Source organism: Chiloscyllium punctatum, chromosome 37, assembly GCF_047496795.1.
Source record: "Chiloscyllium punctatum isolate Juve2018m chromosome 37, sChiPun1.3, whole genome shotgun sequence".
Classification (NCBI taxonomy): Eukaryota; Metazoa; Chordata; class Chondrichthyes; order Orectolobiformes; family Hemiscylliidae; genus Chiloscyllium; species Chiloscyllium punctatum.
The window spans coordinates 13444468-13468614 of record NC_092775.1 but is presented as its reverse complement, the minus strand read 5'-3'; the positions used below and the strand labels follow the sequence as shown (position 1 = coordinate 13468614).

General features: G+C 46.1%; 1 protein-coding gene across 1 annotated transcript in view; it reads right to left on the bottom strand.

Moving 5' to 3' along the window:
* The window catches only part of LOC140462878 (rho GTPase-activating protein 39-like), a 203923-nt gene extending 180308 nt beyond the window's left edge, over positions 1–23615 (bottom strand). The window contains exon 1 of the mRNA XM_072556292.1: positions 23462–23615. Within this exon, the coding sequence (XP_072412393.1) occupies positions 23462–23472 (11 nt within the window). The 5' untranslated portion in view covers positions 23473–23615. The remainder of the gene's footprint in view (positions 1–23461) is intronic.
* Positions 23616–24147: the final 532 nt, after the last annotated feature.

Here is a 24147-nt window from a genome sequence, read left to right as displayed (position 1 = left end):
TTCAGATATCTACCATTCTCCAGGAGAACTGCTTTCACTCCAGAGAAGCCTGCCGTTCATTTGAAGGGTATGACCTCTTGCTCTGGACATCCCAGCAGAGAAAAGTTTCGCCCTTTCTGCTTGGCTGAACAGTTTTATTTTTGTAGGACACATTGTTTAGGTGAATTTGATTGGAACAAGATCCCTCACAACGCAAGAAATATTTCATCGAAACAGACCGTTCTGCCAAACTTGATATGAACATAGGAGGTGTGGTTCGTAAGTTTGCAGATGACACCAAAATTGGAGGTGTAGTGGACAGCGAAGAAGGTTACCTCAGAGTACAACGGGATCTTGATCAGATGGGCCAATGAGTGGCAGATGGAGTTTAATTAAGATAAATGGGAGGTGATGCATTTGGGAAAGGTGAATCAGAGCTGGTCTTATACACTTAATGGTAAGGTCCTAGGGAGTGTTGCTGAACAAAGAGACCTTGGAGTGCAGGTTCATAGCTCCTTGAAAGTGGAGTCGCAGGTAGATAGGATAGTGAAGGCGGCATTTGGCATGCTTTCCTTTATTGGTCAGAGTATTGAGTACAAGATTTGGAGGTCATGTTGCAGCTGTACAGGACATTGGTTTGACCACTTTTGGAATATAATGAGCGATTCTGGTCTCCTTCCTATCGGAAAGATGTTGTGAAACTTGAAAGGGTTCAGAAAAGATTTACAAGGATGTTGCCAGGGTTGGAGGATTTGAGCTATAGGGAGACGCTGAATAAGCTGGGGCTGTTTTCCCTGGAGCATCGGAGGCTGAGGGGTGACCTTATAGAGGTTTACAAAATCATGAGGGGCATGGATAGAGTAAACAGACAAAGGCTTTTCCCTGGCGGGGGGAGTCCAGAACTAGAGGGCATAAGTTTAAGGTGAGAGTGGAAAGATATAAAAGGAACCTGGGGCAACTTTTTCACGTAGGGGGTGGTGCGTATGTGGAATGAGCTGCCAGAGGAAATGGTGGAGACGGGTACAATTGCAATTACAACAGTCAAAGGATTCTGGATGGGTATATGATTAGGAACGTAATTGAGTGGTATGGGGGTCGAAAGGTGTTGGAAAAGCACAGCAGGTCAGACAGCATTCCAGGAGCGGGAGAATCGACATTTCAGGCATAAGCCCTTCATCAGGAATGGGCCAAGTGGCAAATGGGACTAGCTTAATTTTGGATATCTGGTCGGCACAGACGAGTTGGACCGAAGGGTCTGTTTCCAGGTGTACATCTCTATGACTCTAGTCCACATTAGTGTTCATGCTCCAAGCCTGTGTCAGCCTTTTGCCATCTAACCCCTTCAACGTAACTTTCTATTTCCCCTCTCCCCATGTGTTATCTGGCTTTCCCTCCAGTGCATCTCCCCTATGCCCAGCTTCGACAGAGAGTCCCTCACTAGCTTCAGTTAAGTGGCCCTAATTGAGGCATGATTGAATGCGCAGTCCACTGCTGCAGTGCTGTCGTCCTCGGCACTGCTGGGCCGAGGGGAGAAAACAAGACAGGGCTCCCACTGAGGGGCATCATCAAGAGGATTACACTGGAAACCAAATTGGAGATAGCTACCGCGATTAAGGACCAGCCAATGACTGCTCGGGGTCACAGACAGAGTGGCTACGGGATTGGACTGTTGCTGATTAATGCCGGATAAGAGAGGGGAGGGGGGTAATGTTGAGGATCTGGATAAGCCTCAGTGCATCACCCTGCTACGTGTAAACCAATCAGTGAACACTGTCCTCTTTACATCATGGTCACGCACTGACAAAATCAGCAAGCACTGGAGCCACAATTTTCTCCTGAAGTCAAAGGCAAGTCTCAAAGGACTCAAGTCTCTTTAAATCCAACAACCAATCGAAGGAGGAGAATGCCTATAACCTGGAAGGTTACCACAAATGACAGACCTGCGAAGTACTTTGGCAGCATCTCTCTTGTCTAAGTATTTTGTTATCAAAGATTGCTTGAAAAATTCCCATCCTGAGCTGCAGCTGAATGCGTTCGGACTCACACTAATTGAGCAAAATTCTAAAAATAGGTTATACGCCCTTATAATGTAAACAAATACAGCCTCGTAAATGGTGCATATTAACCTAATCTATCACTTGTCAAACCTTCGGGCATGATATAATCATTTGTAATTCTTCTTGGAAGCATCAGAACCCCCCCACCCCCTTACCCAGTTAGTTACACAGCTTGCAAATGAGAGGAAGGAGGCAATTTCAAATCCAAAAGTGTTACGGCTTAGGCACACGGGGGCATGGGCGGGGGCGGGTTGCTGGCAGCACTTAGCTCCTTTCCTTCTGTCAAATCTCTTACGCTCTCCCTCTCTCCAACACGACAGTGGGATTTAAGAATCCAAATTTGCAGACTGCTCTTCCAGAATTGGGTGGATCAGACTGACTTAGCTGGAGCTTTGGAAAGATCCTTGAAATACACTGAACATTGATGTCACGTAACTATCAAGTCCCTTCATTTGCTCTTTAGAATCCAGACTCTATCACACTTTAAATGGGACATCTTGCACGAATTGTTAAAGCAGAAACAAATTCTGTTGACAAGCAAGGTGCAAGCCATTCCAACCTCAAAGAACGTCAGTGTGGCGACGTTTCAGGTGGTTCAGCTGAGGAAGGAACAGAGTACAGTCACTGAATTAGGCAGATCGAACCACAGTCAGGACTGCTTATTCTCACCTTCTAGGTGAGGACTATGGACAGGTCTTAAACACACTGTGTTAGGATTGGCTCAGACTTAAAGAGAAGAATATTGTGGTCAGTGAAGTTCAAAAATCACACAACACCAGGTTATGGTCCGACAGGGTTAACTGGATGCACAAGCTTTCGGAGTGACAATCACCTGATGAGGGAGCAGCGCTCCGAAAGCTAGTGCTTCCAATTAAACCTGTTGGACTATAACCTGGTGTGTGATTTTTAACTTTGTACACCCCAGTTCAACACCGGCATCTCCAAATCGTGGTCAGTGAAGGTGGTTATCTAAGATTTCAAAGAGATCTTCATCAATTGGGTCAATGGGCTGAGGAGTAGCAGATGGATAATTTGGATAAATGCGAGGTGTTGCATTTTTGTAAAACAAACAAGGACAGGGCTTATACAATTAAAAGTAGGGCCATGTGTAGTGTTGTCGAACAGAGAGACCTAGGCATAACATATAGATAGGACGGTTAAGGTGTTTAGCCAGCTTGCCTTCATTGTTCAGACCTCTTAGCATAGGAGTTGGGATGTCATGCTGAGGTTATACAGGACATTAGTACCCCAGAAGAGGTCTCACCATGTGCAGCTCTGGTCTCCCTGTTTTAGGGAGGGTATTATTAAGCTCCAGAGGGTTCAGAAAAGATGTACAGTGATGCTGCTGAGAATGGAGGGTTATAAGGAAAGGCTGGACAGGTTGGAACTTTTCTTACTGGAATGTAGGAGGTTGAGGGGTAACTTCATAAAGGTTTATAAAACCATGAGGGCCATAGATAAGGTGAATGACAGACGTCTTTCCCCTATGGCTGGGGATTTTAAGACTGGGGGGCATATTTTTAAGGCGAGAGGAGAAAGATTTTAAAAAGACATGAGGGGCAATTCTTTTTTTGCACAGAATGGTTCGTGTGAGGAATGAACTTCTAGAGGAACTGATGGATGTGGGTACAGTTAGAACATTGAAAAGACATTTGGATAAGTACATGAATAAGAACTGTTTGGAGGGATATGGGCCAAGCGCAGGGAGCTGGGACTAGTTGGACCGAAAGGGCTGTATCCATGCTGTACGACTCTATAATTAACTGAAGTATCAACAGGCCAGCTGAAGAACACACAAGTCTGGTCGGAATCAGATTGAAATGTGATCCTCATGGAGTTGAAGATTTGCTGAAATTCAGCTCATTGTCCAGCCTCACAAATGAACAACCAGCACAGACATTTACGATAAACAGGAGAGAGAGAGAGAGAGAGAGAGAGAGAGAGAAAGAGAGAGAGAGAGAGAGAGAGAGAGAGAGAGAAGAGGGAAATAAAGGTAATGACTTCCAGATTCTCTCTTCTTTCGGTCTGAATGCCAGGAATGTCAATGCTGAGATAAGACGGATTTTCAAATCAGGAAGGATGATGGAGACAAGGCAGGAAAAGTGGAATTGAGCATTATCAGATCAGCCACAATCTCAATGGGATCGCCTCCTTCTCAGAATATCCCAGAATCCCTACAGTGTGGAAACAGGCCCTTCAGCCCAACATGTCCACACCAACCCTCTGAAGAGTTACCCTACACTTACCCCTGAACAAAGCACCTAACCTACACATCCCTGAACACTATGGGCAATTTAGCATAGCCAGTCCACCTAAGCTGCACATCTTTGGATTGAGAGAGGAAACCGGGGCACTCGGAGGAAACCCACGCAGACACAGGGAGAATGTGCAAACTCTGCACAGACAGTTGTCTGAGGCTGGAATCGAACCCTGGAGGCTTGAGGCAGCAGTGCTAACCACTGAGCCTCCATACCACCCTACGTCTCCTATATCTTATGGAATGGATGCCTGAGCTCTCCATTCATGTTACAAGTGTCTGAGTGGACAACAGGTGCGTGTAGTGAACCTAGAAAACACAATGTTTAAATCAATACTAATCAAGCTCAGATCCCCCGTGGAATTGGTGCACACAAAACAGTGCAAAAGTTCAGATTGAATGCAGTGAAATGACACTCGCAGCAGCTGAAACACAATCCCACAGCCTCAATAAAGATCTTTTTGTTACTGGGACATTGCAACCTTTCTCTCTGAAGGAAGGGACAACTCCTTCCAATTATCTCATTTGTTAGTTCCAGGTCATGACCACAAACTTGAGTCTAGTCACCTCAGGCGTCCAGTGACTGAGTAAAATCAGACTGTTACAGCAGCAAAAGGTCTTTCAGTGGGAAAACTTGACAGGGAACAAAATGCTCAGATACTCTTTACAAAAGACAGCTTAGACATGCACACAACACGCACACATTTCAGGATGACTCCTTTTAATCCGGTCATCGAGAGGGGTGGGCGTGGGGGGCGACATATGTCAGGAGGAGGCTTACAAGTATCAGGTGTGGCTTGCCTGGCATCATGCCAGTCGCTAAGCCACACCTTTACCGTTTTAAGTCCCACACCAGGGCATGAATGCCACTTCCAAAGATAAGACTCCACCGCGATACTGCAATAGCCAAAGTGCTGTCTTTTGCACAATTCATTCAAAAACGGACCAATAAGCCCTCACGGTTGGGTGTAATAGATACTCTGGCAGTATTTCAGAGGGGGTCTTCTGAGCTATGAAGAAAGTGAGGACTACGGATGCTGGAGATCGGAGTCAAGAATGGGTCAGGCAGCATCTGAGGAGCAGGAGAATCGATGATTCCTTCTTGATGAAGGGCTTATGCTGATTCTCCTGATTCTCAGATGCTGCCTGACCTGCTGTGCTTTTCCAGCACTACCCTTGTCTTCTGAGCTGTCCCTAGTACCCTCAGATCAGTATTCTAACCTTACTGTTTGGAGGGAGCTTGCCGTGTGTAAAATAGACAAGCAGGAAGCTGGAAGAACACAACAAGGTTCGTTTTCAGATGTTTTGTAACCCTACTAGGTAACATCTTCAGTGAGCCTCCAGACGAAAATTTGTCTGAAAATGAACCTTCCAGCTCAGCGAGCAAACCTACATCCAAGAACTTCAACCTGAACTACAAATCCTCTCAAAACTCGAGAACACAGCAAGGCAGGCAGCATCAGAAGTCAATATTGTTCTATATTCTATGTTCTATTTCGAATGTAACCCTTCAGGACTCTCTATGTTCTTCCAGCCTCCTGTATGTCTACTTTAGATTCCAGCATCTGCAGCTTTCTTTTGTCTCTTGTTGTGTCTAAATTGGTTACTGCCTTTCTTGCAATGCAACAGTGACCCCACTTCAGATGTACTACATTAGCTGCGAGGCACTTTGAGACATCTGGTCATGACAGGTGCTATAATTATTGCAAAGGTCTTTCTAAATCAATGACAAAAAGGCCGGCAACCATTTCATCGTCAGCAGAGGATTCGACAGGAGAAAGTGAGGATTGCAGATGCTGGAGAGTCGGAGTCAAAACGTGTAGTGCTGGAAAAGCCCAGCAGGTCAGGCAGCATCCAAGGAGCAGGAGAGTCAATGTTTCAGGCATAAGCTCTTCATCAGGAATGTCTACAGAGGATTCTACAGGCCCAATGCTGGTCTCCACTCAACAATTCAGGACTGACTGACTTTCACTTGGAATCCCGTCACCTTGGAGTTCCAGAGACCAAGTGAAAAAACAGACAGTGACAATAGCAATGAGTGTGTGTGTGTGTGTGTGTATGTGTGTGTGTGTGTATGTGTGTGTGTGTGTGTGTGTGTGTGTGTGTGTGTGTGTGTGTGTGTGTGTGTGTGTGTGTGTGTGTGTGAGAGACAGTGAGTGTGAGTGCAAGTGTGTGTGTGTATTGGGGGTAGGGGTGGGGTGGTGGTGGAGAATTCACAGAATATGAAGCAGGAAACAGACTACTTCACTCAAACTCTCCTCCCAAGGATTTTCACATCCCTATTGCCAACCTAATCATCTGCGCAGATGCTGGTGGGCCGAAGGGCCTGTTCAGATTGCCCTGGACTGACTAAAGTAACCAGAGAGAGTTTGGATCTATTCACTGGTTCACACACAATCAGGATCATTTGTCAGGGGATACACAGCTCAATAATGTGGAACAAATATTTGGCTTGTTCAGACACACAGGAGGAGAGTACGGAGAGAGTCCATAGAATTCCAGCAGTGCGGAAAGAGGCCATTCGGCCCGATTGTGTCTGCGCAGATCCTCTGAAAAGCATCCCACCCTGCCCTCATAAGCTCACATTTACCTCGGCCAATCCACCTGCACATCTAGAGCACTGAGAGGAAACCCATGCAGACACAGGAAGAATGTGCAAACTCCACACAGACATTCACCCGAGGGTGGAACTGAACCCGGGTCCCTGGCGCTGTGAGACAGCAGTGCTAACCACTGTGCCACCGTGCTGCCCAGTGTGGTGAAACGCCAAGATAGGAGAATATGCTCTAACAGGACAATGGAGATAAGACAGAAAGTCACAGGGGATAAATCTGTCCAGAACAATCTGACATTTAAACAATGTGCGGCTAACGTGAACCCATTAGAAATCAAAAGTAAAATGTTCCGTACGACTTCTACTTTTCCCCAAAGAACTTTCTTATTTGAGGGAGAGGAAGACATGGAAAATACCTCACAGTATTCCAAAGCACAAAGAGGACAAATACTTTTCTTGGAATAAATCAGGCCTCTTTTTCTCAGCAGTGAGATCCTGGGCCAGAAACAGTGATTACTTTGGACCGCACACTCCAGCTGGCCTTGAATTTCACTGTTTGACAGCAGCTACTGTAACCAAGCCATCTCTCACTTTGACAAGCTGAAGCATTCCATTTGGTGAAGGGGTGAAAAGGAGAGAGATGGACTAAAGAGGAAAGCTTAGTCTTTCAGAATCAAAATTCAGACAGGTAGCTCTCCCAATCCCCTCAAAACAAACTGACAATCAAATCCACCCCCTCCCTCGCGCCCGTGCTCACCCCCCCATCCCCCGTCCCCCAAACTCAGCATTCCCGTTGCTTCTGCTGAGTGTTCAAATCGAGGCTCACTGGGAGCCAGAGCTCAGCAACGTGAAGGAAATCCCACTTCGGCGCCAACACCACCCCTCCCTCCCCTGAAACACACACAGGCACAGGCACACACACGTACACAGGCAACACATGCACAACACACGCACACACGGGCAACACACGTACATGGGCAACACATGCACAACACGTACATGTACACGGGCAACACACATGTACATGGCAACACACTCACAACACACACACAGGCAACACACACACACACGTACACAGGCAACACATGCACAACACACGGGCAACACACACACACGTACACGTACAGGGGCAACACACACAACACGTACACGGGCAACACGCATAACACACATGGGCAACACACATACACTAGCAACACGCACAACATGTACATGGGCAACACGCACACAACATACACACATACACAGGCAACGCATGCACAACACACATGTACAAGGGCAACACACACACACACATACACGGAACACATGCACAACACACACGTACACAGGCAACACACACGCAAACACACGCACGCGTACACAGGAAACAAGCACAACACACACGTACATGGCAACACACTCAACACTCACACACGGGCAACACACGTACAACACGTACACGTACACGTACAAGGGCAACACGCACAACACACGTACACAGGCAACACACACACACACGTACGGGGCAACACGAGCAATGCACGTACAACCCCACGTTCACGAGCAGCACACGCACAACACACACACGCACATGTACAGGGGCAAAACACGTACAACACACACACATACACAGGCAAAATACGCACAACACACACACGTACACGGGCAAAACACATACACATACATGGGCAAAACACACAACACACATGTACGCAGGCAACACACACACATGTACACAGGCAACACCCAAAGACGTACACAGGCAACACGCGCAAAACACACGTACATAGGCAACACACAAACGCACATATACGGCATCACGCGCACAAACACGCATACATGGGCAACAAGCGCACAACACACACATGTACACGGGTAACACACGCACAACACACACACAGACAAACAACAGGCACACATGGGTAACATGTACATGCACACCCATACACAGACAACACACACAAACAGCGCACAGGCACATGGACACACACACGTGCTTATAATGCAGTCTGGTCTTCAGTGATCAGTTCCTTTATATTCATTAACAGAGTGACATGGGTAGCAGACATTTACTGCCAAATAGACTCTTACAACATGAAATGCCTTGAATTAGATCATCGGAATATACAGTGTTGGGGTTTCATTTTGCCGGTGGTGGTTAGAAACAAAGACTCTCGAGTTATCACGGGGTTGGATAGGGGAGCTGGAATTAATGTTAGTATCTCTGTAACGTTATTGGATTCAGGATGTAGAGCCTGGTCTGAAACACTGGTTCAAATCACAGCTAGAACAGTCAAAAAAAAAATACTCCCTGCAATAACAAAATAATGATCACAAAACCATAACACCACGGTTGAAAATCCTCTGGTTTAATCATGTCTATCCGAAGAGGAGATCTGCTGCCCTGGGCTGCCCTACACATAACTCCCGACCCAGAACAATGTCACTGATTTTGCACTGCCCTCTGAAAATGGGCAACCAATCACTCAAGGCATATCTGACCAATCAGATGGGTCAGTTAGCTCAGTTGGCTGGACAGCTGGTTTGTGATGCAGTGAGATGCTGGCAGCACTGGTTTGTCTCCCTGAGGTCACCATGAAGGTTCCATTTTTCCCAATCTCATTCCTTCCCAAATCAAGTAGTGAATCGTGGAATCCCTGCAGCGTGGAAGCAGGCCGTTCAGCCCATCAAGTCCACACCGACCCTCCAAAGGGAGTCCTACCCAGAACCATCCCCCGACTCTACCCCTGTAATCCTACATTTCCCTTGACTAACCCACATAACCTGCACATCCCTGGACACAATGTCAACTCAGTGTGGCCAATCCACTGAATCTGCACACCTTTGGACACAGGGAGAATGTGCAAATGCCACACAGTCAGTCGCCTGAGGGTAGAATCGAACCCAGGTCCCTGGCCCTGTGAGGCAGCAGTGCTAACTATTGAGTCACCATGTCATCTACAACAGCAAGGCACACAAAAGGTGTAGTTGGCAGGATTTGAGCCGCCACAGGAAACCCTAATGGATTCGAAGGTAATCCATCACCTTAATTACTACAGCAAGGGTGACCATGCAATCACACTGTCACTGAAAATCCACCTGGTTCGTTCATACCCTTCAGGGAGTGAAACTGCCTTGCTTACCTGGTCTGGTCTACACATGACTCTTAACAGTCAATCACATTGCTGTGGGTTTGGAGTCACATGTAGACCAGACCAGGTAAGAGAGCTTTTGCCCGAAACGTCGATTTCGAAGCTACTTGGATGCTGCCTGAACTGCTGTGCTCTTCCAGCACCACTAATCCAGAATCTGGTTTCCAGCATCTGCAATCATTGTTTTTACCAGGTAAGCAAAGCAGTTCCCTTCCCTAAAGTGGCTTGGCTTTCATTCATTGACTCTGGGCAATAAACGCTGGCTGAGCCTGTGACACCCACATTGCATGAGCAAATAAAGAGCAGAATCTCCCAGCTCGTAGCCCATCATACTCCACAGTCTGCACCTCAGTGCACACTCTTGCCCTTCACCATCCCCACACAACCTTTAACCCTTCTCTCCTTAAACTCCATTGTGGGCGGCACGATGGCACAGTGGTTAGCACTGCTGCCTCACAGCGCCAGAGACCCGGGTTCAATTCCCGCCTCAGGCAACTCTCTGTGTGGAGTTTGCACATTCTCCCCATGTCTGCGTGGGTTTCCTCTGGGTGCTCCGGTTTCCTCCCACAGTCCAAAAATGTGCAGGTCAAGTGAATTGGCCATGCTAAATTGCCCGTAGTATTAGGTAAGGGGTAGATGTAGGGGTATGGGTGGGTTGCGCTTCGGCGGGGCGGTGTGGACTTGTTGGGCCGAAGGGCCTGTTTCCACACTGTAAGTAATCTAATCTAAACGAAATTCCTCTATTTCTCAAACAAAAGCTTCACAACTTATCCAAGTCTTTATTTTATGTCCTTTGGTTTGATGTTGGCTTTGCTCTTCACTCTCCTTCTGTCCCTCCTGAAGTCCGCTTGTACGTTCCAATGAAGCCAAAAGGCACAGTCACACAGAAAGTTAGTCAAACAAAGCCATCGCTGCACGGCTAATTTCAGCGAACTTTGACCCAAAGCAATAAACCAACACTTTGATCCACAGGAAAACACAAATCTGCATTTCCTGCAAGACCAAAGACGTCTCTTTCATTTGGAAAATGTTCTGTGAATTTCGGTACATATCCAAAGATCGTGAGGAGCATCAATGCCGAAAGGATACCAAGCAAACCCGCCTGTTGTGTTGTACTGCTTTGACACTGTGCTGTTACCAGCATTGAGTAAAATGAATGCACTGCATTATACGCAGCAGTCAAAGGAGATACAAGGTATTCACACACCATTCCATAACCTTGGCCAGCCAACATATCACCAATTGAAGATAATTTACTTCATCATAAAGAAACATAGTTGGTAACATTCATGCATGGGAATAGGCTGGAAACTAATTATCAGGGTAACAGGAAAACAAAACAAATAGGCTTGCTAACTGTCGAACTTGGACCGAAGGGTCTGTTTCCATGCTGTACATCTCTATGACTCTAAAGGCAGTGATTGGCACTATATCAAGTTATTCAAACTGGGACCCGAGACTCAGATCCTCATCGGTACAGAATCTCATTTGCTGCAGTCAGGGCAAGGCAAGACTCTCACTTGCCTGGTGTAAAACCAGGTCAAGTTGATTATGTTATCTACTGGGAAATTAACATTGTGTTTTGCCCAAAGACCACCATCTATAACACCATCAGATTTACCAGAAGTCGGCCATTCAGCCCATCTACTCTGCCTTTTAATGTGATCATGGCTCATCTCATCATCCACTTTCCAAACTTTTCCCCAACCCTCAATTCCCGTAAAATCTACCTCGGTCTTGAATATGTTTCATGATCAAACCTCTACAACCAAAGAATTCCAGAGGTTAACTCCCCTCCAAGGAGAAATTCCTTCTCACCTCTGTTTTAAATGTATGACCCCTTACTCTGAGATTATGTCCATTGGTGCAAGGCTCTTCCACAATGGAGAAACAACCTCTCCACATCACCTCAGAATTCTGTACACTTCATGAAGGTCTCTTCTCATTTTTTAAAATTCCAACGAGTACAGGCCCAACCTACTCAGCCTCTCCTTGTAAGGCAGTCTCTCCGTACTCAGATCAGCTGAGTGAACCTTCCCTGGACTGCCCCCAACACCAGTATATCTTTCCTCAGACAGACAGCCTGGGAAAAGTTGCCTCAATATCCATAAAGCGACAATCCAATAAGGACACAAGAGGGAAGGCCCAAAAAAAAATGTTTATTTTCTCAAGTAAGGTTCTGCTTCCAACTATTTGCAGTCACATAATTACAGTGTTTCTGTTCAATTATCAGGAATAACACACTGGACAGCCAGCCACAGTAGCAGTCTTTATAAAGCTGCCTTCGTAGGTTTCTTTTAATCAGTGTCAAGACAAAATGAAGGATCAATATCTGAGAACCCATTCCCAACAGTAGACATTAGCCAGCTGAAGCTCCCTTTATGCTCATGTCCAGTTAATAAATCCTGGATTGTGGGTTCTCAAACTAGCTTCAAAGAATCAAAGGTAACAGTTCAAAATGCTCAGCAGTCGACGAAACACACTTGGATAAGAGTTGGAGTTTGCAGCCTCAAAGTCTCCCCATCGGATCTCAGACACTACTCCAGAATCGCACAATCCCTATAGAATGGTAGCAAGCCATTCAGCCCATCGCCTCCACACTAACCCTCTCCAAAGAGCATCCCACCCAGATCTAACACCCCCACCCTGTAACCCTACCTTCCCCATGGCTAACCTACACATCCCTGAACACTACGGGCAATTTAGCACAAGCAATTCACCTGACCTGCACATTTTTGGAATGTGGGAGGAAACCGGAGCACCCAGAGGAAACCCACACAGACACGGGGAGAATGTGCAAACTCCACATAGACAGCTGCCCGAGGGTGGAATTGAACCCGGGTCCTGGCGCTTTGTGCAGTGCTAACCATTGGGTCACTGTGCCGCCCTCTTGGAATTCTGTCGGAATCCAAGCTGCCAGTTTAAAGAAGTGACAGTGAGGCTGGTTTTCTGTCAGCTTCTGAACAAACCTTCAAGTGATCAGTAAGGCACTCACATCTTTCTCCAAAACAAAATGCTTTCTGTTCCTCCTGTGATAGGATACAGACATTCCCTGCAGTCGACGCAAATCGTTGCCCTGACAATATCCTGTCAGGAGGGCCAGTGCTTTGGAATAGCCGTGCTCTGAGCCAAGTTGCTCCAGTCTTGTTAAAGCCAGCACCGTGCCAAGAGTTTGTTTATTGCCCATGCTCACACCCTGATCTCAGAGATAAAAACACAGGAGAAATCCAACCCTGTCCATCAGTCTGAGCCAATTCATCAGCAAAATGACGCATATTGACAGTGCTGGCAAGCGAGAGGTAAGGTAGCTCATAGTCCTACCAGACCGGAGGGCTGCTCTCTCTGTACAGAGTCATGATGAGGACGTTCTGGAGTTGGACTGGGGTTGACCAAGTCAGAAGTCACATGACACCAGGTTATAGTCCAGCAGGCTAATTTGAAATCACAAGCTTTTGAAGCACTACTCGCTCGTCAGGTGAAATGGTGGCGGTTTAACCTGATGGTCTCAGGAAAGGGGAGAGTCTGAGAAGGAGAGGGGAGAGTTTGAAACGAAGGCTCCATCACGGTAACCTCAGCCGGTGCCAGAATTGAACTCACGCTGCTGACATCCCTCTGCATTGCAGACCAGCCATCCAGCCAACTGAGCAACCGAAACGTCTCTATCAAGTGATGTCATACTGACCAAAGGCAAACTCATTGGACAGCAAAAGTCTGATGCAAAAGACACATTTGAAGGAATGTCCGAGAAGGAAGAAAGCAAACAGAGCCCAGAGCAGGTTAGGCAGGGAATTCCAGAGCTCAGAGCCTTGAAAGCGTAGCTTCAGATCTGCAACATTGGAGTGATTAACACTGGAAATGTTCACAAGGAGCACAGGTATTTTGACAGGGTTCTGGGGTTGGAAGAATTTTCAGGAACTGGGAGTGGCAAGACCATGGAAGGGTTTGAAAATAAACAGGAGGCCCATCTGCTAGATTAAGTATCAATTCCTTCCACCATGGCTGCACAGTAAGAGCAGGCATACCGTCCACAAGATGCACCACAGCAACTCAACCAAGGCTCCTTTAACAGACTTACTCGAGAATGACATTCACCATCTATAAGGGCAAGGATAGACGGTACACCATCACCAAATTCCCCTCCCAAATCCCAATCCATCCTCACCTGAACCACCTCTACTCCTTCATCGTCACCAGCAGTAACTTCAATGCAAGGAGTGCAAGAGCCCAAGAACGCAGACCAGTAACACCTTCCATAGAACAGCTAGTCAGCAGTTCATTCTAGCCTTGGCCGTAACTGAAGAAACGTTTGCAAAAGTCACGGAAAAAAGCCTTTGATCAGCACATGTCAAATCTACTTCACCTCTAGGATCCTACGAACATGCAGCGAGTACGTTTTCATGTTTAAAACCTATAGGCTGTAACCCGAGCCTAGGATCAAGATGACACTAGAGAGTTGTGCGATCTGCCCTACTGCTATATAAAGCAGTCACCTGAAACTTTTCATCCAGCAATACATGTGCAGGTATCCATTATCCTATATTTACTGTCTGGTCCTGATTGAAGGAATCCATAACCGAAAGGAAATTTTTAATTCACTAAACTATTCTTTCTTCCACATTCATTCACGTTTCCAATGTCTTCTGTTTCACTTCCCTTAACGTTCTCACATGGTTAGGAAAGAAAGGTGGTGGTTATATAATATCTGCCAGAAACCCGGGGTGCCTGGAAGAAGTCTTTACATGCAATCGCCTACGTTTCCTTGTCACGTAGTCACTATTGCAATGGAGGAAATCCAGTTGCCAATGTATGCATGGCAAGATCCCACAATCACAATGGAGAATGACCAAGTAGTATTATTTGGGATGCCGGTTGATGGATTAAATACTAGGGCTATTACTCTCAGCTCCTCTTCAACATGGCCAATGGATCCACCTGAGGAGGGCGTGGAGCTTTTGCGTTTTTAAACATCTTTTGCAAAGGACAGTACCTCCGGTAGTGCAGCACTCCTTCAGGACCGGATAATAACCAGGAGAAAAAGCACGCTCTCAGTAGCTCCAACACGCATGAATGTTCATCATGTTGTTTCCACTAGAACAAGGAAGCAGCACACATCCACTATCAGCTGCACAAGTGGGACCCAAACATACCAACACTTTCACCACGTTAGGTTCAGCCTATTTTTCAGAAACAAGCAGACGAATGGGTAGGCAACTGGGATAGTTTTTTTTGCAGATAGAGTCATACAGCATGGAAACAGACCCTTTGACCCAAACAGTCTGTGCCGACCATAATTCCCAAACTCGTCCCACCTGCTTGTATTCGGCCCATATCCCTCCAAACATGACCTATTCATGTACTCATCCAAACATCTTTTAAATATTGTCATCGTATCCACTCTGCGCAAAACAATTGGCCCTCATGTCTTTATAAAATCTTTCTCCTCTCACCTGAAAATATGTCCCCTAGACTTGAAATCCCCTCCCTTAGCAAAAAGACACCAACCATTCACCTTATCTGCACTTCTAATGATTTTATTAACCTCTATAAAGGTCACCCCTCATCCTCCCACATTCCAGTGAAAAAGGTCTCAGCCTATCCAACATCAACTTATAATTTATAATTTTACTTCCAAACCGATAATGACTAATGACATCAACAACGACTGATGACAAATTATTGTTTTGATCTTGCCCAAATAAATCTTGCCATGTGGATTCTTATGAAAAAAACCTCATGAATTGAATTGAATTGAACTGAATTGAATTTATTGTCACATGTACCGAGGCACAGTGAAAAGGTTTGTCTTGCGAGCAATACAGGAAGATCACTGAGTTAAATAGCATAGATAAGCAAATAATAGGTCGTCCGCAGCAAAAACAAAAACACAGGTACAGGCAAATGTTAAAGGTTTGAGAGGCCATTCAGTATTCTAGCAACAGTAGGGTGGAAACTATTTTGAAACCGGCTGGAGTGTGTGTGTTCAGGCTTTTGTACCTTCTCTCTGATGGTAGAGGTTGTAGAAAAAAATTGCCAGGGTGGGATGGATCTTTGAGAATGCTGGCAGCCTTTCCTTGACAGCGGGCCTGGTAGATGGATTCTATAGGTGGGAGGTTGGCCTTTGTGATTGTCTGGGCCAAGTTCACCACTCTCTGTAACCGTCTCCGATCTTGAATGGTACAGTTGCCATTCCAGTTAGTGATACATTCAGACAGAATGCTCTCGATGGCGCACCTATACAAGTTAGCAAGAGTATTTGCCGTCATGCCAAATTTCCTCAGCTGCCGAAAGAAGAATAGACGTCGTTGGACCTTTGTAACCAGTGTGTCCACATGAAGAGTCCAAGAAACCTTGTTGTGGATGACCACTCGTGCTTTACATAATGGTTTCTTCAGCAACAACTGTCCATTGGAACCACAGTCCATGACATTCCTGCGATGTAAGTGACTCCTGCTATGAGGGGAGTAACTCATGAGGCAAAGTTGGACAGGCCTAGCCCATTTAGAATTAAGAGGAATTATAGGAGATCCTTTTGAGATGTACAGAATCCTGAGTTGACAGGGTGGATGCTGAAAGGACGTTTCCTCGTGTGGGTGAAACCAGAACACAGTTTTTTTTAAATAGGTATTTTTATTGAAAAAAAAAGGAAACTTTTTAACATTTTTTACAAAATTACATAGGAATACAAACAAGCATAAACACTAACATACAATTAAATATAAAAAAAATAAATAATAACCAAAATACAAAAAAAAGGAAAAAACCCAACTAACTACTAATCTATTCTACAAACAACCAAAACATAAAATAGGATATCATACATTACTAGCGAAAAATAATATAATAATTAAATAATTAAGTACATACTCAAAATGGATTAACATATAGTCATAATAAACCCCATATTTATACGGAATTCCTCCCCCGGGGCCCCTGGATCAACCAGAACCACTACCACAGCCAGGCAAAAGCCCTTGACAACGTGGCCGATATATCTGTGTCGACATAGTTCAGAAAGGCTTGCCATATTTTATAGAATAATTCAGTTTTTTGGTGCAACATATTTGAGAGGAAGTCAAGGGGGATATATTCCATGATTAACCTGTGCCAGTTCGAAAGTCCTGGAGGGCCCTCAGCTACCCAATTCATTGAGATATTTTTCCTTGCACAGAAAGAGAGAATGGAAAATAGTTTCCTCCCGTGCACGCGTAGGGAGGGCAGATTTGAGAAGCCCAGGAGAAGAGACACTGGGAACACATTTAATGCAAAGGCGAAGAGGTTTTGTTTTCTTTGTCAGAGGATTGTGAATTAGTGGAATACCTTAGCCCACAGGAAGCAGGGGAGGCCACTGAATACTTCTGAAATAAATCAATTCTTGAGAAACAAGATTATTAGGGGGTAGCTGGGCATGTGGGGTGGAGGGCCCAGCTGGATAAGCCATGATTTTACTGAATGATGGAGCAGGCACTAGGAGCTGAACGGCTTCATCCTCCTCCAGATTCATTAGGTTCACGAGCCGGTGCTGGAACAGCAAGTGTTGGCCAGGTATCTGATGGGGCACGTCAGGGAGCCCAGCCCTGAGGGCTGGATCAAATCCGCTTCCTCAATTATTCCAGCCACGGTCGCTCACTATAAATAGAGGCAAGCTGATAATGTGCTGAGAGAAGGCTGCAGTGACCGGCAATGCCTTCTTTCAGATGGGCAATGAGACAGCTGTTGTAGCTGCATAGTCAGGCCAATGGGCAAGATTACTCTGCACTGACCAAAGAACAGGAGAGATCGCCACCCAAAGTGTCAATCACCATTGTCCTTCAACCATAGTCACCTAGACATGAATCTTACCTCCCGTGTACAGGGTGGCCCAGTGGCTCATGGTTAGTACTGCTGCCTCACAGTGCCAAGGCCTGGGTTTGATTCCAAACTTGAGCGACTGTCTGTGTGGAGTTTGCACGTTCGCCCCGTGTCTGCGTGGGTTTCCTCTGGGTACTCCAGTTTCCTCCCACGGTCCAAAGATGTGCAGGTTAGATGGATTGGCCAGGCTAAATTGCCCATAGTGTGCAGGGATGTGTTAGGTGTATTAGTCAGGGGAAATGTAGAGTAATAGTGTAGGGAAATGGGTCTGGGTGGGTTACTCTTCAGAGGGTCGGTGTAGACTTGTTGGGCCAAATGGCCTGTTTCCACAATGTAGGGATTCTATGATTCAAATTGCAAAGACTTCTTTGGTTTGGGCATATCTTCAGGATGGAATATGGTCACATACCCAAGGGCTCTCCAGATAACCAGTGGGACATCCAATGCGCCAGTTCAAAGGGCATGCTGGGTGCACTGACTCTCACAACCGAGAGTCACCAGCTGACAACACAGGAAAATGACAACACCACAGCGACCAGTGGTATAAGGCTTGGCAGCATCAAAATAAAAGCAATCCATACCGATACTGGGTTGATTCAGCTTGGCACTCGTGGCACAGCCTGCCTTGACCGAATGTCCTGTTCTGCTATTGGCAGAGGTGCCATCTGAAACGCACTGCTACCTGTCCGTCAGCTTTCACAGATGGAAGGACGCCAGGTATTCTTGAAGTGTGGCTCCTGTCGTAGCACAGTGAAAACAAGCAGCTCACACTACACACAGCCAGCAAACATGATACTGCACATGTATGTTGGCAATGAGCCAAACACAGGCTGAGTGGAACTCCCCAACTTTTCATCAAAACAGTACCACAGATTTATTTTTGCATAATCTTGAGGGGAGATGGAGTTTTCAGTATAATGGCTCCTCAAAATAGCACATTTGACAGAGCAGTGCTCTCTAAGGTAGGCCCTGGAACATCAGCGAGCGAGAGATGGACCAAAATCTCACGACTCCCAAACACCTTGTGGCCACGTAGCTCCAGATTTGGGCTTTCAGCCGAAACTAACATGATAATAACAGAATAGTACAGCACAAGAGGAGGCCATTTGAAACAACGTTTTGTTGCCTCGCTCAAAGAGAACCCAATCAGACCCATTCGTGCTCTTCCCTCTCATTTTCACATTTGTTTCCCCCCCGCCCCCCCACCAAGTCCCTACCATTATTTTCAAAGTTACCAGTGTATCTGCCTCCACCAGCTATTCAGGCAGTGCATTGCAGATAAAACTCTCTATCTAAAAACTTTTTCATGTCACTCAACCTAGTTCCAGAGTGGGGACTGTGGGTGTAATTCAGGACCTCCTCCCAACCATAGAGGGTGGCACAGTGGCTCAGTGGTTAGCACTGCGACCTCACAGCACCAGGGACCCAGGTTCAATTCCAGCCTCGGTGACGGTCTGTGTGGAGTTTGCACATTCTCCCCGCGACTGCGTGTATTTCCTCTGGGTGCTCCAGTTTTCTCTCACAGCCCAAAGATGTGCCGGTTAGATGAATTGGCCATGGTAAATTGCCAAATAGTGTTCATGGATGTGCAGGCTGGGTGGGTTAGCCATGAGAAATGTGGGCTGGTTGGGATGCTCTTCGGAATGTCAGAGCAGACTTTATGGGCAGAATGGCGTGCTTCCACACTGAAGGGATTCTATAACAAGCTTGAATTAATCTTTCTCAGAACATTGTAGAGTCAACTCGATATCACATTGGCTCAATCCTTTACAAAATTAATCCATTTGATGCTGTCTATATTGCCAGTGTAAATTACACCATCGAGTCTGGAATGAATCAAATGCCCTCCTTTCATGGTGTCATGACCCAATGATGGAGCTCTCGTGGCACAATGCGTAGAGTCCCAGCCTCTGAGCCAGGAGCTTCAGCTGCCAGCTCCACTCTGGGACTCGGAGGCCGAGGGAGACATATTCGGAAAGCAGCCAAACAGGTGGAGGATCAACCTGCAAAGCCTTCCAACACATGCAGCTGACTGACAGGAACAGTGAGAGAAATTCCTCGTCAGCTATGTGGGAGCAAGAAATCAGAGCCTCGGCCATTCCTGTTCATAGCTCCGTGCTGCAACAGGTATGTAACATTAGCTGTTACCACAGGAACTCAAGTGTTTGTGTTTGTGGGTATAAGAGAGAGAGATAGATAGATAGTCAGAGATAGATAGTTAAAGATAGAGAGAGAGTGACAGACAGAGACAGAGAGAGAGAGAGAGAGACAGAGAAAGAGAGAGAGAGACAGAGAAAGAGAGAGCCAGAGAGAGAGCCAGAGAGAGAGAGAGAGAGAGAGAGAGAGAGACAGACAGACAGACAGAGTTGGGGAGAAGTGGGGGGCAAGGGGAGGGGGAGACAGAGAGAGAAACAAAGCTCAGATAGCCTGGTGACCAGCATGAATCAGACTGGTGCTAATAGCACAGGGTTCAATTCCGGTTCTGACTGAAGTGGATTTGCCTCTGCTGTGGTTGGACACCAGGGTTTTGAGAGTTGGGCCTTCGGACAGAGAATGCGAAAAGGAGATGCCAACTCCAATGGCAATAGGGTTTCCAATATTCAGGAACATGGCAAAACAAAAAAAATCAAGATCTTCCTCCAGCATTAATCAGAATAAATACAGCACTGTCCACTTCCAGACAAGAGCTATTTGGCATATCAGAAGAACGATGGGACCCAATGGTGCCAGCTTCCATTTTGTAATTACTGCTTCAAATCTCAGCATTCCCTTCATGATGCATTTCAAATTAGGTAGCTACGTAGGTGAAATGAAATGAATCACCAGTCCCAACATAACAGCATGGCATGAATGTGTGTGTGTGTGTGTGTGTGTGTGTGTGTGTGTGTGTGTGTGTGTGTGTGTGTGTGTGTGTGTGAGTGAGAGAGAGAGAGAGAGAGAGAGAGAGAGAGAGAGAGAGAGAGAGAGAGAGAGAGAGAGAGAGAGAGAGAGAGAGAGAGAGGGGGGGGGTGGGGAGAAGGAACAAAAGACAAAGTCCAAATGTAGGGTTAGGGTTAGCAATAATCTAAGGCCAGCCACAAACTCAGCCAGCTGAGTTCACAAATATCAACAAAATCAGGAACAGGAAGAGAATTCTGAATTCACATTCCAAATTAAAATGTCACAATCAAGATGAGACATGTCTACATGTAACACTGAAACAAAACAAACACACGCACAAAGAAATGACTGCCCTTCCTTTCAGTGTTTGCTAAACACGTTCAGGCCCCTGCAATTATATCTGACTGAGATGATGTCAATCCACACCCAGTTTCTTCCCCTTCACATCACCTCCAGCACCACCCCCCCCCCCCCCCCCGCCCCACGCCAAGAGACAATTAGTGTCCCTGAGAGAGAAGAGAGGAGTGCGGCAAGAGGATGATGGAGGTTTTGAGATATTCCTCATGTCGAGTCAAACAAAGCATTGTTTTTTGCCTGAATCCCCTCTCCTACAGCCAACACCACATTTCCAATCCCACCCCCACCACCCTGCCAACAACTATCGACCAGAACGTGTTTCTCTGCAGAAGACCATAATCCTGGCTGCGATTTCCATACAATCCCAACTTTCAGAAGGCAGTTTCAATGATGCATTGCTATGCACACGCTTCCCTTTGGCATCCAGAACATTCTTGCCGTTGGTAATGTGGGGAAATCCCGTGAGGTAATAAAACCACTCCTGTCAATGGATAGTGAGAGAGGTGACCACAATCACCCCATGTTAGACAGATTACAGAATTCCCCAACACGGCTCACTCCTGGGTGCTTCCACAGAGTGCGCGCATCGTGTACGTTACTGACATCAGCCAATGTCACCACAGCTAAACATCAGATAACATGCTATTTGTAACATCGATGAGTTACCTTAGGAAAATTACCCCTTCTTCCAGTTTGCCTGCTTACATACACATTATCTTCTGTACCAACAGTATTTAGACATTCAGGTGAAATGCTTCCTCCATCAGGGTCCCATGGCACCACCCACGCTCCCTCCCCAAGGGTTCTAAGCCACACAGAGTTCTACGAGTATCTGCTGACCTACCCTGTCCTTCCAAACACTCAGCTTAAACAGTCATCCTTTCAGTGCCAGCTTAAACAAGAAGCATAGGGCTCTTCCAGCACAGTGGCGGTGTCCCTGCCTCTGAGACAGGAGACCTGGGCTCAAGTCCCAACTGCTCCAGAGGTGTGTAAAAGTATCTCAGAGCAGGTTGATTCGAAAATACCAAGGGAAGAAGCATTGCTAAGCTATCCAACAATGTGAATCCTGACCGGTCAGTTAGATCCCATCGTCATTCTGACTCTACAAGCTTTCTGGCAAGAATGACTTGATGATATTCCAGAGCCAGAGCTCAGGAAGACCCTCTCTATCCCGGGAGCAGCTGTGGTGGTGTGTGCAAGATCATAAACCCGATCCCAAAAATAGCCAATTCACTGGAGAACAGGGGGAATAGAACTGGATATGGTCCTGGTCTTTAGTGATCTGTCGCCGACTGAAAAATAAATTTTCAATGTCGCACTACAGGCAGGTTACAGCAAGTTTCTAAAATCTGTTCACCTAGCCCCCTCCATAATAACAGTCATCAATGCTGTGTGATATAATTAACACCCAGGTACTGTATGAATCAGGCTAAATTACTCATATGACGGGAGCTTGTGCATGGCAATCTCTTTCAACAACTTTTATCAAATCCAAACATTTTCAGCAACATAGCAATTCCCCCTCCCAATAATAAAAAAACACATCCATTTATTCAATCCCTGTGGACCTGATCGACCATTCAAACTGGGACTATTGATAAAGGGTTTAGGATCAAAGTCAATTGGATTACAGGAAGGTGCCTGTGCCTGGTTCCCAGTGTTTGGATACGGATTATAGACAAATCTAATTCGCTTTTAATAAAAAATAATTGCAAATTTCCACCCTTCCTGAAGGTTTGTGTGTGTGTGAGAATGGGGGGGTGGTTTAAATCTTAATTAGAAAGCACTGTTCACGAGACACAAACACTGACAAATGGAGAACAACTTCATGGGAGACCGACTTGAGTCTACATGAAGGTTTAACGATATAAAATGTGGCAACTTGCAGATTCCGGGAGGGGGTTAAAACTTGAGGACTGAGAGCAGGAACCCCTCCTGTTGCTAACAAGGCAACAAAAGAATGTTGCAGAAAATTGCGAACTCCCGGGGCCAACTGGATAGATTCGGAACAATTTCACTTAAAACGCGAAAAAATATAGCAAAACAGGAATACCTCTCTACTCGGTTACTTTTTGGTTATACACGTAACAAAGGTTACAGGGAGAGGGGAGAAGTGCACAATATTCACAGACTGCCCCAAATCTACCCTGAATCCAACAACACCGACTCCTTTCTGCCTCTCAGAACACAGTCCAACTCATCCCAAGTTTTTATAAAGGGTTTTCACTGAACATAATCCAGAAGGAGGAAAAATAAATGCTTGGAAGAAAATACAAACCAAGGGTTGCTTGCAAACTCTCAAATTTAGAATCGGTTAAAAAGAATTTTTTTTTTAAAAAAAAGAAATACAATCCAAATGCAGCACCAGACTTTTGAAAAGCAGCATTTCTCTTACCTCTCAGCCATTTTTGTTACATTGCGAGCGGAGGACGTGTGTTACTGGCAGCGCTGAGCGAGAATGCTCCAGCCCAGCTTCTGAACAGTGTCGCGGATGTGAAATGTGATCCTGCCGCCTCGCCAGGGGGAATAACCCACACAGGCATGGAAGAGACACAAAGAACCAACTGCCAGAGATCCAGCACTTGCAGAGGAGAAGCTGTACAGTATTGGGTGAAAGAAAACATCATTAAGTCAGTCACTGCTCCCCTCTGCTGGTGGGGAAGATTGAGCTCTTGTTTTAAAAAAAACATCCATTCAGCAACAGGTTAAAACTGAAACGCTCTATTCACTCTTGGGATGTGAGTGTCAGTGACTGGGCCAGCATTTATTGCCCAGGAGACAGTGGGGACTGCAGATGCTGGAGGTCAGAGTCAGTAGATGTGAAGCTGGAAGAGGTCAGACAGCCTCCAAGGAGCAGGAGAGTCAACATTTCAGGCCGAGACCCTTCATGATAAAGGGTTTGGGGGCAAAACGTTACCTTTCCTGCTCCTCAGATACTGTCTGACCTGTTGTGCTCTTCCAGCTTCGCGTCTGTTGCCCATCCCTAATTGCCCCTTGAGAAGATGGTGGTGAGCTGCCTTCTTGAACCGCTCTAGTCCCTGTGCTGTAGGTCGACCCCACAATGCCCTTAGAGAGGCATTC